The 17,883-nt window shown below is 42.5% G+C and overlaps 2 protein-coding genes across 2 annotated transcripts in view; one reads left to right on the top strand and one right to left on the bottom strand.

The window, feature by feature from the left end:
- The window catches only part of atp11a (ATPase phospholipid transporting 11A), a 205,217-nt gene extending 202,333 nt beyond the window's left edge, over nucleotides 1–2,884 (bottom strand). The window contains 1 exon segment of the mRNA XM_052025948.1: nucleotides 2,647–2,884. Within this exon segment, the coding sequence (XP_051881908.1) occupies nucleotides 2,647–2,685 (39 nt within the window). The 5' untranslated portion in view covers nucleotides 2,686–2,884.
- An 11,537-nt stretch (nucleotides 2,885–14,421) lies between these two features.
- The window catches only part of tubgcp3 (tubulin, gamma complex associated protein 3), a 122,294-nt gene continuing 118,832 nt past the window's right edge, over nucleotides 14,422–17,883 (top strand). Inside the window, 1 exon segment of the mRNA XM_052026605.1 lies at nucleotides 14,422–14,583. Coding sequence (XP_051882565.1) covers nucleotides 14,508–14,583 — 76 coding nt within the window. The 5' untranslated portion in view covers nucleotides 14,422–14,507.

Genomic DNA, 17,883 nt, shown 5'->3' with positions numbered 1-17,883 from the left:
ACTGTATAGAATAAAGGGCAAGTTTGTTTCATTCATGCTACAAGATCGAACACGTACTGTTATCCCAACCTTGCACCAGAGCCACAAACAAAAATCCCACATGGGAAAAGATGCCTGCAGCTCTGCATTCACTGATAAATCCATCCCACTAGTCTCCCAGACCCTCAGTCACGTGCATGGGCAACCCATAAATTGTGTGTTCAGAAGCTGGGGAGAACGTGCATCATTGATAATTTGATTGCAATCTCACCTCCACATACAGATGAATTTAAGAAACAGAAGGCCAATCAGCTACTCAGTGTCATTCAATGTTATAGCTAATCCAACCTAGGCCTCAACACCACTTTCCTGCCCTATACCCAATGTAGTTCACTCTCATTGAATATGTTCAATGGCTGTGTACTCTGGGGTAGAGAATTCCAAAGAATCACAACCCACAAAAGAAACTCTTCCTCATCTCCATCTTAAACAAGTTTCAGAATAAGGGTCATTTTTGACCCCAGTCCTAGATAACTCAATCACCCTTTGTAATTTCTACAAACTCCAACAAGATTCCACCCTAAGACATGTATACCCCTTCCCTTTCAGAATTTGCTCCCCTCATGACTCACTGGTCTGCTTTTCTGTCCTCACCTTCAACTCCTTGCCTTATGGAAAGGTGTTGCCCCTCCTGCAACACCTGTCCTTTCACTCTTCCTTTCCCATCATCCAGGGATCCAAACAGTCTTTCCAAGAGAAGCAGAGATTAATCCACATTTCTTCCAATCTAATGTACTGCCTTTGGTGTTCTCTACACCAAAGGAACCAAACACACATTGAACAAATGCTTTGCTGAGCCTCTGAATCCAGTCTTCAGGGTGACTCAGAGCTTCTAGATGCCTGTCATCCCACTCTGAAATGTGTCTACAGACTGATGCACTACACTAGCAAGGCCCATTGCATTTTTGGGGAAACAGCATCTCATATTCCATCTAGGTATGCTACAACCTTCTGAACTCAATCAACTTCTAGTCATCAGGCTTTCTCCATCTTGTCAGAATGGGCCAATCATCCATCTACAATACTGGCTGATTTTCTCTCTATTAATGCACACTGGCCTAGTGCTACATTTTGCAATTCATTTGTCTATCAAAGTTATCCTTCCCCATCTGTCTCTTCTCCCTCCCCCAAATTAACCAGATGATCTGATATTAAGTTGTTTGCTCTCTTTCCTAGTTCTGATGGAGTCCTTGATTTGACAAGTGAAGTTAATTTCTCTTTCTATAGATGCTGCCTAACCTGCTGAGTGTTTCAACACTATTTATTTCAGATTTCCAGCACCAGCAGGTATTTTTCTCATTTTCAAAGCTTCCCTACTTTTCTACTCCATACCTCTTGCAATAAGTGGCAATATTCCATTGATCCTCCAAAAATTTCCTGTACCTGCCAGCTAACATTTTGTGTTTTGAGTACCAGGTCCCTCCAGATTCCTCTGTACCTCAATGTTTCAAAGTCTTACTCTGTTTAAAATACAATTGCCTTTTCATTCTTCCTTCTAAAAGGGGATAACCTCATTTTCCTACATTGAGCTCCATCTGCCAACATCTTGCCCACTCACTAACTTATTTATACCCAATTACAACTTGCTAATATTTTTTATATCATCAGCAAATTTGACAAAAGTTCTTCATCCACGTCATTAACATAGATTGTACATTATCTAGATGGCAATTTAAAAAAAGCTGTGACCCCAATCCCATATATTCCCACAAGGAATTATCCTTTCCACATCCACCCCTCAGAATCTAGTGTGTCAATCAAATCACCCAAGCACAAGAAGGCTCATCTCTTATCTTGAATTTATGTCTGTTTATTCAATATTTTCCACCCATGGGTAGGTCCCTCTGTAAATATCCTGCCAATCCCTTGTAGAAACTTGTATAACTTAATGAGATAATTTCTCATTCTTTCAAACTCCATGGCATGTGGAAAATCTTTCTAATCTCTGCCAACCTAGTGGATTTGTTATATCATCTCTAGTGTCCCCCTACAACTCACTTTATGTAATTGCAGATCAACAAACCAGGATACATTCATTAATACAAAATTTTGAACAGCTGAGGACCTAAACCTGATCCATTTGACAGCTAACAATCATACCAACCAATTATCCATTGATACTTGTTTTAAGATTCAACCCATCCACCCCCCCTTTATGAAAATGCCTTTTATGAAAGACTGAATGAACAGACAAGTTAAAATAAGGTTGAAATAACGTAATACAGTATCCTGAATATTAACTGACAATTGGAACTGAGTTTACTAAATCAAATCAAAACTTCCACGATACACCATCCAAGACTTGCTTCAACCTGCGTCTTACAGTGGCGGAAACAAACTGTGGTCACAGGTATGGGTCTCAGAAACTCCAACGGTGCAACACCACAGGTTGTGGAATTCCTCAAATAACAATAGCGTGAAGTTAAACTGCACATAAAACCTTTCGCTTCCCGGAACTCTGGCCATCGGAGCGATTTCAAACAACGACAAAGGTAGAGGCGCACTCCAACAGGAGCGGCCGCAAGAAGGAGAGCCAAAACCTGGGCGGTGAAATCGCTCCACGCTCCCAGGGCTTATCGGGGCCTTCGTTCGGCAGCGGTCACTCACCCAGCGGCGGATCACGGTCCCAAGCGAGCTCCAGTCCATCGCGCTCTCTGCTCCCGACTCTAATCCGCTGAGGCGCGGCGCATGTTTCGTCTCCGCCCCCCGGCACTAAAGCCAAGTTCCAGCCACCACTCCTGAGCACCACAACACTGAAGTAAGGAACGCGGAGAGATTAATGGGCTCGCCTCACACCCTGGAAACCCGATATATCAGTAGGGCGGGGCACGGCCTCTGGTTGCTATTAAATATTTTATGAGCAGCGTTGCCTTGCGGTGTTTACACCAATCAGAGAATCTGCTGTCTCAAAAGACTATATTATCGTATATTGGGCAGCAATTTGGAGTCATGGAGTCACGCAGCATTGAAACGGGCCCTTCGGCCAAACTCATCCATGCCAACCACTGTGCCTTCCTGAGCTATTCCAATTTGCCGCATTTGGCCCACATCCCTCTAAACCTTTCCTATCAGTGAACCTATCAAAATATATTTTTTAATGTTATAATCATACCCACATCTACCACTTCCTCTGGCAGCTCATTCCACATACACCACCGCCCTGTGTGGAAAAACTTCCCCCTCAGGTCCTCTTTAAATCTTTCCCTTCTCAAATTTACCGGAGCACCAGATTTACAAAAGGCTATTCAGCCCTTCAATCCATGCCACTGCTGTTCTCGTTTTACCCTTGATACATTGGATAGAAGTTACTGTCAGTGCTGAGGGAAACAGTAAAGCCCCTCCCCAGACAGGCAACCGATGGAGCGAGTTCAAATTCTGATGTCGGAGCTCAATTATGATGACTTCACTCTCTAAGTACAGACAGTGAAATAATGAGAGGGGATTTAGAGTCGTCAACAGGAGAAGCAACGGGAAGAGGAAAAATTGGTTTTACTTTTAAATAATAATTAAGAGGATAATTAATGTCGTACTATTTCCCAGTTTAGCAGAACACACTGGAATAGGTGCACCTTCCACAGGAGTAGGGCAACTTGATTTTCTCATTTAACCTGCAGCTTCTTCTGAAAGCTCTTGCTTGATTTGTACTTTTAATGACGAATATTGCTATCCATACAGTTATTCCCACTGCAAAATTTGGACCAATGTTCACTTCAATCTGCATAATTTACCATTTAGTAATAGGAGCACCCAGTCTACGGTATACTATTTGCTGCTGAGACACACTGATAATTAAACTTTGAGGCCAATATGCAACAGTCAAAAGTAAATGACAGATTAATAGTTATTTTCATCTGGTCACTTTGAGGAAATTGTGCTATTTTAATTGGCCCATTTGGTCCATCGTGCCTGTGCCAGCTTTCTGAAAGAGCTATCCAGTAACGTGTACAAGCGGGAGCAAGCAGGAGTCTGTTCTTGTTGTACAACTCCACCCCCCCCCCCCCCACAAACAATAAGGGCCCACAACAAAACCCTGAAATGCATCATTGAATTCTGAATGCACAAGAACTATTCCTGTATCTGTTGTGGGTAGTTCAGATCTCAGAAGCATGTAGGGAGGTGGGGATCACTGCTGCCCCGTGAACCTTGGGTTTTGTGCTGGGTTTAAGGTATTGAAGTATTTTTTTCATCAGATGGTCAATGGCATACTGAACACAATGATGAATTTAATGATCGCATCTGCCTTCACTGAGAAGTTGCTCAAGTTACGGTAAATCATCTACGATTTCCAGGAACTGATCAAGCATTTTTTTTGTCTGAATGTGCGCATGTGATGTCCGTGTACTGCAGGTTGATGACTGAAATTGTGGGGTGACCTTGATTCTAAAGTGGAGACAATACAGGTTGAAGATTAGCTCGACTCCAAAACGAAGCTTGTTGGTGGTGAGATGCAACATTGTAGCAAGAATGACAGAAAAGTATTGAGATAATACAAATATATGAATTAGGAGCAGACTTAGGCTAACCTCAAGAGTGTGTTACCAAAGTACTATCAACATTTCTGCTCCACCAGGGGCCCTGACACCCTTGACCATTGCTGTACAACCATCAAAGATGCCTTCTGAGCCACAGCTCGTCCTCACTTTGGAAAATCGGACCACCGGACTGTGCTCCTCCTCCCTGCATACAAACAGAAACTGAAACAGGAGAATCCAGTACAGAGTCGTGTAGTGCTGGTCTGAGGATACAGATGAGCTTCTACGCGACTGGTCCATGTTCAAAGACTCAGCTGCCAGCCTAGATGAGTATGTCACCACCATCACAGACTTTATCAGCAAGTGTGTTGAGGACTGTGTACCAAAGAGGACAATATGGGTGTTCCCAAACCAGAAACCATGGATGAACCAGGAGATCCATTCCCTACTGAAGTCGAGGACTGATGCACACAAATCTGGTGATCCTGACCTCTACAAGAAATTGAGATATGACCTCAGGAAAGCTATCAGGAATGCCAAGAGACAATACCGGTTCAAAATAGAGTCCCAGACCAGCCGTCAGTTATGGCATGGCTTACATGCTATAACGGGCTACAAAACGAAGTCGGGCTGCATAGTTAACAACAGCACATCCCTTCCTGATGAGTTTAACGCATTTTATGCACGTTTTGAACAGAAGGGGTGGATTGTCACCACCCATCCTGACAGCCTTCAATGCAACTAAACCTCTGGTCACCATCGAGGATGTAAGATCAGTCTTCCAGAGAGTGAACCTGAGGAAAGCATCTGGCCCAGATCCCTCGCCGAGTGTTCAGATCTTGTGCTGATCAGCTGGCAGGAGTATTTGCAGACATGTTTAACCTCTCCCTGCTTCAATCTCAGGTTCCCACCTGTTTTAAGAAGACCACTATCATCCCGGTACCAAAGAAAATCAAGGTATCATGCCTCAATGACTACCGACCAGTGGCTCTGACATCCACTATCATGAAATGCTTTGAGAGGCTGGTCATGGCACGCATCAGCTCCAGCCTCCCAGACAACCTCGACCCACTGCAATTCACCTACCGCCATAACAGATCCATCTCCCTGGCCCTACACTCTGCTCTGGAGCATCTGGACAGTAAAGACACCTTAGACTATTGTTTATTGACTACAGCTCCGCCTTCAAAACTATAATTCCAAGCAAACTCATCACTAAACTCTGAGACCTAAGACTCAACACCTCCCTCTGTAACTGGATCCTTGATTTTCTGACCAACAGACCGCAATCAGATAGGCAGCAATACCTTCAGCACGATTACTGTCAACACTGGTGCCCCACAAGGCTGCGTCCTCAGCCCTCTTCTCTACTCCATACGTAGTCATGACTGCATGGCCAGATTCTGCCCTAACTCCATCTGCAAGTTTGCAGATGATACCACCGTGGTAGGCCGTATCTCAAATAACGATGATTTGGAGTACAGGAAGGAGACAGAGAGCTTAGTGACATGGTGTCATGACAACAACCTTTCCCTCAATGTCAGCAAAACAAAAGAGCTGGTCATTGACTTCAGGAAAGGGGGCAGTGTACGTACACCTGTCCACATCAACGGTGCTGAGGTCAAGAGGGTTGAGAGCTTCAAGTTACTGGGAGTGAACATCACCAATAGCCTGTCCTGGTTCAACCACATAGCCACCACAGCCAAGAAAGCTCACCAGCACCTCTACTTCCTCAGGAGGCTAAAAAGATTTGGCATGTCCCTTTTGACACTCACCAACTTTTATCGATGCACCATAGAAAGAATCCTATCTGGATGCATCAAGGCTTGGTACGGCAACTGCTCTGCCCAGGACCGTAAGAAACTGCAGAGAGTTGTGGACACAGCCCAGCGCATCATGGAAACCAGCCTCCCCTCCATGGACTTTTGTCTCTACCTCTCGGTGCCTTGGTGAAGCAGCCAGCATAATCAAAGACACCACCCACTGCAGTCATTTTCTCTTCTCTCCTCTCCCATCAGGCAGAAGATACAGGACCCTGAGGGCACATACCATCAGGCTCAAGGGCTGCTTCTATCCCACTGTGATAAGACTATTGAATGGTTCCCTTATACGTTGAGATGGACTCTTGACCTCACAACCTGCCTTGTTGTGACCTTGCACCTTATTGTCTACCTGCAATGCACTTCCCTGTAGCTGTGACACTTTACTCTGTTCTCTGTTATTGTTTTTTTATCTGTACTACCTCAACGCACTCTGTACTAACTCAATGTACTTGCACTGCATAATGAATTCATCTATACGAATGGTATGCAAGACAAGTTTTTCACTGTATCTCGGTACAAGTGGCAATAATAAACCAATACCAATACCTAGGCCACTCGGATCCACAAGTCTCCTCCATCGTTTAACAATATCACGGCTGATCTGATTGTAACCTGCATTGCTGCCTATCCATGGCAACCTTTCACACCAATGCCTATGAAGTATCTTTCTACTTCTGCCTTAAAACATTCAAAGACTCTGCTTCCAGCATCCTTTGAGTTCCAAACTATTTCCCCTTTAAGAGAAAAAGAAACTCATTTTTGTCTTTAATAGGCGAGCTTTTATTTTTAAATAGTGACCCCTTGTTCTAGGTTCTACCACATGAGAAAACATCCTCTCCACCTCCACTCTATCAAGACCCCTCAGGAAAAAGGCTCATCATTGCCCCATAAAACTGAAACAAAAGTTAATTCCCACAGCAATAAACAACTTTATGTTTGCCTTCCTAATTACTTGCTTCACCTGCATACTAGCCTTCTGTGAGTTGTTGAGGAGGACACTCAGACCCATCTCAGAGCTCTGCAATCTCACACCATTAAAATAACATACCTTTATATTTTTCCTGCCAAAATGGACTTCCACATTGTCCCGTATTTTTTTCCATTTGCCAGATGTTTGCTCACTCAGCTAACCTTTGTAGGCTTCTTATGACCTCTTCACAACTTAATACAACCCTGCTTGAACCACTTGCACTGAGACTAGGTCTGTTTTGTACCCATTGGCTAAGATTTATGCTGGCATGACTTCATAAACCACACATGAATTTCTATTGGCATCCATATTTGAGAAAGGTACCTACCAATTATGCCTAATTGACAGAATCAAAGGCTTTGATGAGGGAAAAAGAGACTGTGTATCATGATCGATACTGCCCTCTGCATTTCTTTGGCGTTATCACGCAGTGAAGATCATGTCCATTGTTCCTCTAGACAGACAAAATCCACATGGCAATACGGGAAGAAGCTCTTCAGCCACTGTAAGAAAATGGTTAAGGAGGACCCTGGCAATGACTGACAGGAAGACAGCAGGGACATCCCTTTGCATTACCACAATCAGACTTGCCTGCTTTCCTGAATATGGTCACAAGTACAGCATCTCTGGGTCCTCTTGGCATGTCCTCAACTTCCCATATATGGGAGATGAGGATGTGGACTTCTGACTGAAATTCCACTCCACCAGGTTTTAGAAATCAGAGGGATACCATCTACTTCTGAGGCCTTCTTCTTTATTAGTTGGCATATGACTTTTTAAACTTGTTGGTCAGGGCTGACAGCAAGGCTGGACCAAGCAGTTTGCTGTGGGATGGACTCAAGGGTGCTAAAATCAAGGACAAAGTCATAGTTGAGGATTTTTTTGCAGGTGTTTCTTCCAGCAGGTGCTGACTGCCTTTCTGTCCTTGATAAGTTTTCTTCCATCCTTGGCTTTCAGGGGTATGGACCATTGATATTTGGCCCATATCTGTCCTTGATTCTACTGAAGAATCCATGAACTTCATGATTATCTGTGAGTTTTTGGGTCTTTAGTGCTCTTCCTACCTATTGCCTGTTCTTTAGATCAAGGGTTTTCTGTCAGACTTCAGCTTTCTGGTACCTAGAGAGCAGTTTATTTTCCCTTGGGCATGGTGAAACTTCCAATCAAAGAATGCCACAAGGGAAAATGAACTGCTGTTCTCAATCTCCTGATGTTTGGGAGATGTCAGATTATTTGTGAGGTGCCATCTGGGAAGAAATACTATTATCAGGATCCTTAAAACCTTCAACAATGATTTTCTTGTGGCAATGTTTCTGTTGCTGCCATTGTTTTGGGGCCAGGCTGATGGAGATAACAAATTGGATTAGCAGGTAGATAGTCCAACGGTCCCCAAGATGATGCAGAAATCCTTGCTGTCTCTTGCTCAAATGGTTATATAATCTAACCAGTGCCAGCGCCTGGATCGGGGGATGTTGCTGTGAGATTTTGTGCTTGTCTTATCAGTGAAAAAGACGTTGCTTATGACAAAACCATGGAATGTGGGTCAGGTTTACAACAACAAAGTAAAAGTACTCCTCGACTGCCTCCACGACATCCAGGGTTGGGGCATGTGCTGTAGCATAGTGGTTCCCCATCGGAGTGAACTGAAAGGTTATGAGACATTCACTTTTTTCACAGGTGGAGTCGTTGAGACACCAGACTAGTTCATTCTTTACGTTGAAGGAAGATGGAATTTCTCTTCCAGGAAAATCAGTAACTACTGTTATGCTCTTTGAGCTGGGCATTTTGCCTGTAATAGCTCATTCAGGCCGGCAGTCAACACCAAAACCTGGATTGTGAAAGTGGAGAAAAGTTAAGGTCTATTTCTGTTGGATTTGTCCATGAGAACCTTATTGCCCCAGGTCCTGAGATTCATTTGGAGATTGAAAGTTGCCTGCCCATGATTTCCTTTGACATGGGAACAGCCAAAGCATCGCAGCTAACTCAAGGACTTGGCAGTGCAAGGTCTTGTTCTGTTAGCAAGAGGCCCAAGTCAACAAGAGACCAGGCTCTGCTGCATTAACTTTAATGGGCATGAACTTTAGTAAAACAATTTGGTGGGCACACATGTAGGTGCCTGTCAGCCTGTACACACAGACAGGGGATGGGCTCAGGCCATAGTGAAGAAGAGGGGTAGAGGAAGGAGAATAGGTGATTTGTCCAGCAAAGGAAGGAAAGTCAGAATCAGCTGTAGCATTGGAAAGACAACTAGACCAGGCTCTAGGGAGAGGACAGGGGAGTCAAAGTCACTGGATCGCTCTTAAGCAGGAGCTGGTATAGACTTAATGGGCTGAATAGCTTCTTTCCATGCTGTAACTATTCTATAATTCCATAAATTGAGCATGGTATTAGATGAAAAGAAGGTCATGATGTGAACAAGTGTAGTAAGCCTGAGGATTGGAGGGTGGGGATTTTCAATAAATAAGCAATGCATAACCAAAAAAAAAAGTAAAAAGGAAATAAATTGAAATGAGAATAAATATAAGGACATATTGTAAGACTTCCACAAGTTAGTAAAAAGGAATAGAGAAATGAAGGCAAGATACAGGAGAAATTGTAATGGAGAATACGGATATGTCTGAGATGTTGAACAACTGATTTATAATTGCCCTGACGACAGAGGACTTAAAAACTATTCCAGATTTGGAGAGTAATATTAAACTATCAGAAGAAAAAAGTACAAGAGAACACTTGGACCAAAATTTAAGAAATTTCCCAGAACTATATCCTGCCTGGGATATTAAGATACAGTGGGCATGTTGGTTGCAGTCTTCCAAATTCAAAGGATTTCAGCAGATTGGAAAGCAACAAATGTAACACTGCTTGACAAGGAAGATGGGAGAGAGTAAAAACAGAATTATAAATCAGTCAAACATTAGTTGTCAGGAAAATACTGGTGCCCATTATCAAGCAAGTCATAAGAGGATGCTTAAAAGGCATAACATGATTAGTGAGTATAATTTATGGGGAAAAAAAGTGCTTAAAATCTCTAAGAGATTTTGTCGATGTGACCAGCAGGGATTGAGGACTGATTAACAGATAGAAAGTAGAAAGTAGGAATAAACAGGTCATCTTTGGGTTACTAATGTAAAAGTAGTAGGGTGCCACAGGCATCAGAGTTGGTGCCATAGCTTTTTTAAATCTATGTTTGTGACTTTATTGAAAGGACTAATGCATCCAAGCTTGCTGCTGATACAAATCTAGCTCAGAAATTAAGTTATGAGAAGGATGCTGGATAAGCAAGTGGGTAAGGTGGAGACAGGTCACTGGGTAGGAAGAAGAGAAAAAAATAGACTATTTTTTAAATAGTGAAAAGCTAGGAATTGTTGATGTAAAGGAGAATATTAGTGTAATGGTTCATGAAACTCAGAGGGTAAACAAGTAGTAATAACATAATTACTTTAATAAAGATGGACTGAAAACAACTACTTGAAGGTAAATCACTGTCAGAGCAGTGGGATGTCTTCCAAAGAAGATAGTGAAGGTTCAGAATAAACATGGACCCATTCAAAGAAAAGGGTGGAACCCATAATTCCAGACCCTGTTGATGCTGGGGAAGATGAAGCGAAGGGAGGAAACTCATTACAGATACCAAGAGCTAAAGGTCTGGAGGTCCTTAGAAGGTACAGAGGTATCATTTAATTTCTGAAGGTGATAGGATAGCATTAATGAACCATATGGGTTTTTATGACAATTTACAATTTACAATTAACATTTACAATTTACAATTAACATTTTTTAAAATTTGCAGATTATTAACTGAATTTATATTTCACAGTTACCAGCATGGGATTCGAACTAATCTCCAGATTGTTCAATCAGTAGTTTGTTCTTTGATGATGTGACTAGTATATATAAGTGGATGTGGTGTACAGTAAAACTCTGCTAATGCAGCACCTATGGGACTTTGGGTCATGCTGGATTAGCAGATTTTTTCTAGAGTATTGGATGTTATTTCCACTTGTACCCCAACACCCTTTTATTTCCCTTTTTTATATGTTACGCAATAGTAAAAGAAAAATTTCAGTGAACTGAGCAAAGAGACAGTACACTGTTAATGGCAAGACCCTTAACAGTGTTAATGAGCAGAGGGATCTTGGAGTCCAAGTTCATAGCTCTCTGAAAGCGGCCACACAGGTTGATAAGGTAGTAAAGAAGACATATGGCATGCTTGCCTTCATTAGTCAGGGCATTGAGTTCGAGAGTCAGGAAGTTATGCTGCAGCTTTATAAAACTTAGTTAGGCCGCATCTAAAGTATTGCATTCAGTTCTGATTGCCCCATTATAGGAAGGATGTCGAGGTTTTGCAGAGGGTACAAAAGAGACTTACCAAGATGTTGCCTGGATTAGAGGGCATGTGCAATGAGGATAGGTTGGACAAACTTGGGTTGTTCTTTCTGGAGCAGTGGAGGCTGAGAGGAGATCTGACAGAGGTTTATAAGATTATGAGAGGCATAGAGTAGACAGCCAGTATCTTTTCTCCAGGGTTGAAATGTCTAATACCAGAGGGCATGTATTTAAGGTGATGGGGGTAAGTTCAAAGGAGATGTGCGGGGCAAGTTTTTTTACACAGAGAGTGGTGAGTGCCTGGACCGTGTTGCCTGGGGTGATGGTGGAGGCAAATATGATAAGGGCATTCACAAAGCTCAGATAGGCACATGAATGTGAGGGAAATGGTAGGATATGGACATTGTGTAGGCAGAAGGGATTAGTTTAGTTGGGGATTTATTACTAACATAATTGGTTCGGCACAACATTGTGGGCCGAACGGCCTGTTCCTATGCTTTACTGTTCTATGTAATTTGGTGGGATTAAAGAGAGCAAGAAACTCTGGTGAGTTTGGAGGGAGTGAGAAATAAAACCTGCTGAGTTTTACCTTGAAGCATACAAGCATTCCAGACCTTTACTGTCTGCAAACCAACTCAAATTCCTGACCACCACCACCCACCATTCCCCCCTCCCAGTATTCTCTACCCTAATCCTTATTCCGGTTACACACCCAGCCCACACTGACTAACAGGTGAGCCAGATGCTGAACCAATGGGATTCCCAAGCAATCAGATACCGGAGTATCAAAGTTTTACTGTATTTGGATTTTTGTGAGTTGTTCAATAAGATCTAACACAGGAGGTTAATCAACAAAGTTAGAACATTTGTAATTTGGCATAATATATTGACGTGGATGAGAACTGATTATCAAACAAAAACCAAAGAATGGTAATGAACAGATCTTTCTCAGGTAGCTGGGCTGTGACCAATCAAGGATTTCAGGGATCAGTGTTTAGATCCCAGCTTTTCACAATCTGTATCAATGATTTGGTTTACGGAACCACATGCCCTATTTATAATGTTATTGACCATACTAAACTAGATGGATGATGGGTAAAGAGGAGGGGTTAAAGAGGCCTCAAGGGGATTTGTACAATCTGAGTGAGTGGCCGAGAATGTGGGAATTGGATTACAATGTGGACAAATGTGAAGTTTATGATAACAGAAAAGTGAAGTACTTGATAATTGGTGGGAGATTGGGTAGTGTTGATGTTTAAAACGATATATGCGTGCATGTACACAAGTTGTTAAAGGCTAACATGCAGGTGCAGCAAGTGATTAAAATAAATAGTCTATTAGCCTTAATTGCAGAAGGATTTGAATACAAGAGTAAGGAAGTTTTATTGCAAGTGGGGAGACTGCACCTGAACTATTGTGCAGAGTTTTAGTCTCCTTCCTTAAGAAAGTATGGTCTTGATATTTGAGTGAAAATTTGCTGGACCGAATCCAGAATTTAGAGTTTAGAAAGAGATCTTATCCAAACAGACAAAATTATTAAAGGGCTTAACAGGCTGGATGCAGTGAGAATCCAACTGACAAGTTGAGGACCATAGGACATAGTTTGAGAATAAGGGGTAGGCAGTGTTTAGGAATGAGATGAAGAGGGTTAGGGTTAGGGAGGCTAAGTCATTATATTAATTCAAGAGTAATCAATAGACTTTTGAACATTATGGCAATCAATGGTTATGGGGACAATTTTGGGGAAGTGCAGAGATAGATCAGTCAATATCTTACCAAGTGGTGGTGCAGACTTGAAGGGCTGCATAGCTAACTCATGCTGCTATTTCATATGTTCCAAATTTAATTATTGTGCTACCACCACACCCCTGGTCACCTAGTTTTATGAGAGTTTGGATTTCAAAGAGCTCAGATGGAGATCAATATACAGGATGGAGGCAGTCATTTCATCATAGAATAGTATTATCATTGTGATAACATTGTTATAACTAGAAGAATTCAACATGATTTTCCAGATTCTCATGATTGACAATCAAGAGCTTTGCAGATGGACAAAAGCCATTTGCAGCTCCAGGTGTTGTCTTTGACATTTTTCCTGCAACTTTGCAATTGCTAAAATCATGTTGGTGGTGGTCTCTGATGGCCTAAAGTGCACTGAAACTTGGGAATTACTTCTGTAAAGTAAGAGCAGTTAATTCAGTAAGATACAAGCAATGATGTTCCCATGACGGAAAGGCTGGCAATGCCTCGAAAGTTGTTATTACTTAGCATTGTCAACCTTTTAAAAAAAGAGACGCGTGTACTACAGAGAGCTTTGATCTTATTTGAGGAGGGATAGGCTTGCTTTGGAAATAATGCAGAGAAAGTTCAGCAAGGCGATCCTTAAAATAAGGAACATATTCAGCAGATTAGCTTTTACTCGCTGGAGTTCTGACGAATAATAGATAATCTTGCATTAAAGCTCCGTGATTGATTGCACTGAAAACAGAGATCGATGGATTTCCGCATATTAGAGAAATCAAAGGTTTTGGAGATAGAGCAGGAAAATCGTGTCACAGATCAGCCGTGATCTTGTTGAAAGTCAGAACGGACTCGAAGCGCCGAATGGCCTTTTGCTGCTCCTGTATTTATATATTACATACGCTGAGGACGACTACCTCGAACAAGCTGCCTGAGGGCCATTGCGGCAGTACGTTCCCTCGCAGACACCATACGGAGCGTTCCCGCCGTCCGCCGGACCAATCACCTCAGACAAAGCGCGCCACAACCCGCCGACCCGGAACTGGTGATGTCAACTTCCGCTGGAGTTCGCGGGCTCCGGGAAAAATGGCGCTGCCGGAGGTGGGCAGGGACTGAGAGCTGTCGGGTGGCGGGGGGATGGCGACCGTGGATCACAAGTCACCAAACTTGTTGCTGCAGAGCCTGTGTTGTCGGATCCTGGGCCGCAATGAGGGTGAGTAATGTCGACGATTGGAGTCGAGGACTGGGGAAGCCCAGGAGGCAGGACACGTTCGGGTTGTTTCTGACTCAACGTTTTGTGTTTAGTTGGATCCGGCACTAGAAACGTTATGGTTTTAGTGATCGGAACATTGTCCGCTCTGGCTCAGTGGATAGGTAGAGATCCTAGTTAGAATATTGTGGGTTCAAATCCATTGCAGAGATCTGTGTCGATCCAAACTGTCAGTTCTTGAGTGCACTCCCGAGAGTGGGCTGTTCTGTCAAAGATCTTTCCCGTGAGATGTCACAATGTGGCCTCTCTACATGCTGAAGACATGAAGCAGAGGAGTTACTCCTGGTGTTCTAAGAAATTTTTGCATTTGTAATCCAGAGATTTGAACTAATAATAGAGGCCTGGATTAATCCAGAGAAACAGGTTAAATCCAGTTATGTCAACTGTGGAATTTAAATTAATATAGAAAGAAAATTTGAAAAACATCTCAGCAATAATCATCTTGAAGTTTCTCTATTATTAAAATCTATCTGGTTCATGTACCTGGTTTGGCCTAATATGACTCCAGACTCATGATAATGTGGTGGATTTTTAACTACCTTTTGAAATGGCTACTCAGTACCATTGAACTGTATCATAACAACTGTGTCAAACATGACAAAGTCCCTTCTGAAGTTCTTGTTTCCAGGGTCGTCCTCACAAGCATTTTGGAATTGGTGTCAAAATTAGGAGAGCAAGCCCACAGACTGGTCAAACAAAAACCAGGCGGAATCGTCCTTAGTGTTATAATTTACACACAATGTGCTATTTGTGTTAGACTTCTCCATTGTAGTCCTGAGTAAAACCTGGCTCACTGACTGGGTATACACTGTAGAGGTTGCAGTACAATAATATGTGGGTGGGAGGAATTGCCCTCAACATCAGGTCTAGAGCTGATGAAGTTTTATGGTATTGGGTGAAACATGGGGCAAGAAAACTTTCTGCCAATTACTACTTACTGTCCACCCTCACCTAATCAATCTCTATTTAAGATAAGATTTCTTTATTAGTCACATGTACATCGAAACACATAGCGAAATGCATCTTTTGCATAGAGTATTCTCGGGGCAGCCCGCAAGTGTCGCCACGCTTCCGGCGCCAACATAGCATGCCCACAACTTCCTAACCTGTACATCTTTGGAATGTGGGAGGAAACCAGAGCACCCGGAGGAAACCCATGCAGACACGGGGAGAAAGTACAAACTCCTTGCAGACAGTGGCCGGAATTGAACCTGGGTCGCTGGCGCTGTAAAGTGTTACGCTAACCACTACAATACCGTGCCTGTTGAATAACATTTGGAAGAAAACTGAGAGCAATGAGTGTACAGAATAAAAGTAAAATAGAAAATGCTGGAAGTACTCAGCAGGAGAGGGTGCATCTGTGGAAAGAGAACAGAGGCGATGTTTCAGGTCAGTGATCACAAATGACAAGGACAACCAGCACGTGGGAACATCACCACTTGAATGTTGCGCTCTGAGTTGCACACTATCTTGGCATGTAACTGTTATCGCCAAGAATCATTGCTCTGTTTAAGTCCTTGAACTTCCTGTGCAGTGCCACTGTAGGAGCACTAGAAAAGGTGGTGGCATTTGGAACATTGCCTTAAGGCCACCTTTTCAAGAAATCAAAGATGGACAGTAAATAATGAAATGACTGTATTCCATAAAATGAAGCAAGGAATTTCTATCTATAACTGGTTATGTTATTAAAATTGAAAATTGGAGTTAAAAATGAAAAATAAACTGAAATGATTTGGGAAAGAAAATTCAACTAGCCATAAAGGAATTTCTGACTGAAAAGAACAATTAGCAGATGTATATTTTGGAGTGTTTTCATGAGGATGTATATCAGTATACTTCTAAAAGATAGGATACAATAAGATATTTATTTATTAGTCACATGTACATCAAAACATACAGTGAAATGCATCTTTTTCCCTTACTGAGAATGTGCTGGGGGCAGCCCGCAAATGTCGCCACGCTTCCGGTGCCAACACAGCATGCCCACAACTCCTAACCTGTACGTCTTTGAATTATTGGAATAATATTGTAGGTCATTGAAATTAGAAGTTTCTAGGAGGAGTGGACAACCTATCAAGTAGGCTTAATTAATTTGGTAATCAAAACCTGAAGTAGGTAGAGAATGAGAAGCAGTCTAGCCTAGGTCCTTACTTGCAAAGCAAGGCTGTTTACCATGTTCTCCATGCAGTATCCTTTACGTTTTGGAGAAAACAAGTATTTTTGGAGTGTCAGCTTAGCGGTCAGTCAAACCTAGCTTTTGGTAATGAGCCAGTGTATGGATGAAGGAAGTTTTGAATGCACAAGTGATCAGAATTGGAGGAATGCAAGGATCTGGCAAGGACTTGACAGAGTAGAAGTCTGAGTGGATGTTTCCACTCAAGGAAATCTAGAGTGAGGGACATTGTTTCAGATTAAAGTGTCCTCCATCTAAGACAAAAATTGGGAGTTTTTTTTTCTCCAAGTGGCATAGATAATTAATGTTGTCCCTGTACTTAAGAAGGGCAACAGGGATAAGTCGGGTATCTGCAGGTCAATGAGCATTATGTCAGTGGTAGGGAAGTCATTGGAGAAAATTCCAAGAGGCAGGATTTATTTACACTTGGAAAGGCAGGGACTGATTAGGGATAGCATAGTTTTGTGAGATGGAAATCCTGTCTCACTAACTTGATTGAGGCAAGGGATAGGAGGATATGATCCTAATGTGGGCAAATGGGATTAGTGTAGATGGGCAAAAGAGGTTGGCATGGATATAGAGTCATTGAGTTATACAGCACAGAAACAGGCCCCTTAAGCCCAACTGGTCCATGCCAACCAAGATGCCCCATTCAAGCTAGTCCCGTTTGCCAGTATTTAGCCCATAACCTTCAAAACCTTTCCATGTATCTGTCCAACTGTCTTTTAAAAGTTGTTATTGTACCTGCCTCAACCACTTCCTCTGGCAGCTCATTCCACATAGACAATCATCATTTGTGTGTAAAAAAAAAAGTTGCCCCTCAAGTTCCTATTAAATCTTTCCCTCCTCACTTTAAACCTATGCCCTCCAGTTCTTGATTCCCAACCCTGGGTAAAAGGCTTGAGTGCATTCACCTTATCTATGTCCCTCATGATTTTATACACCTCGATAAGATTACCTCTCAGTCTCCTACGCTCCAAGGAATAAAGTCCTAGCCTGTCCAACCTCTCTCCATGACTCAGTCCGTCAAGTCCTGGCAACATCCTTGTAAATCTTTTCTGTCCTCTTTC

Source organism: Pristis pectinata, chromosome 11, assembly GCF_009764475.1.
Source record: "Pristis pectinata isolate sPriPec2 chromosome 11, sPriPec2.1.pri, whole genome shotgun sequence".
Taxonomy (NCBI): Eukaryota; Metazoa; Chordata; class Chondrichthyes; order Rhinopristiformes; family Pristidae; genus Pristis; species Pristis pectinata.
The sequence above is the reverse complement of the archived record's forward strand: the minus strand, read 5'-3'. Positions and strand labels throughout refer to the sequence as shown.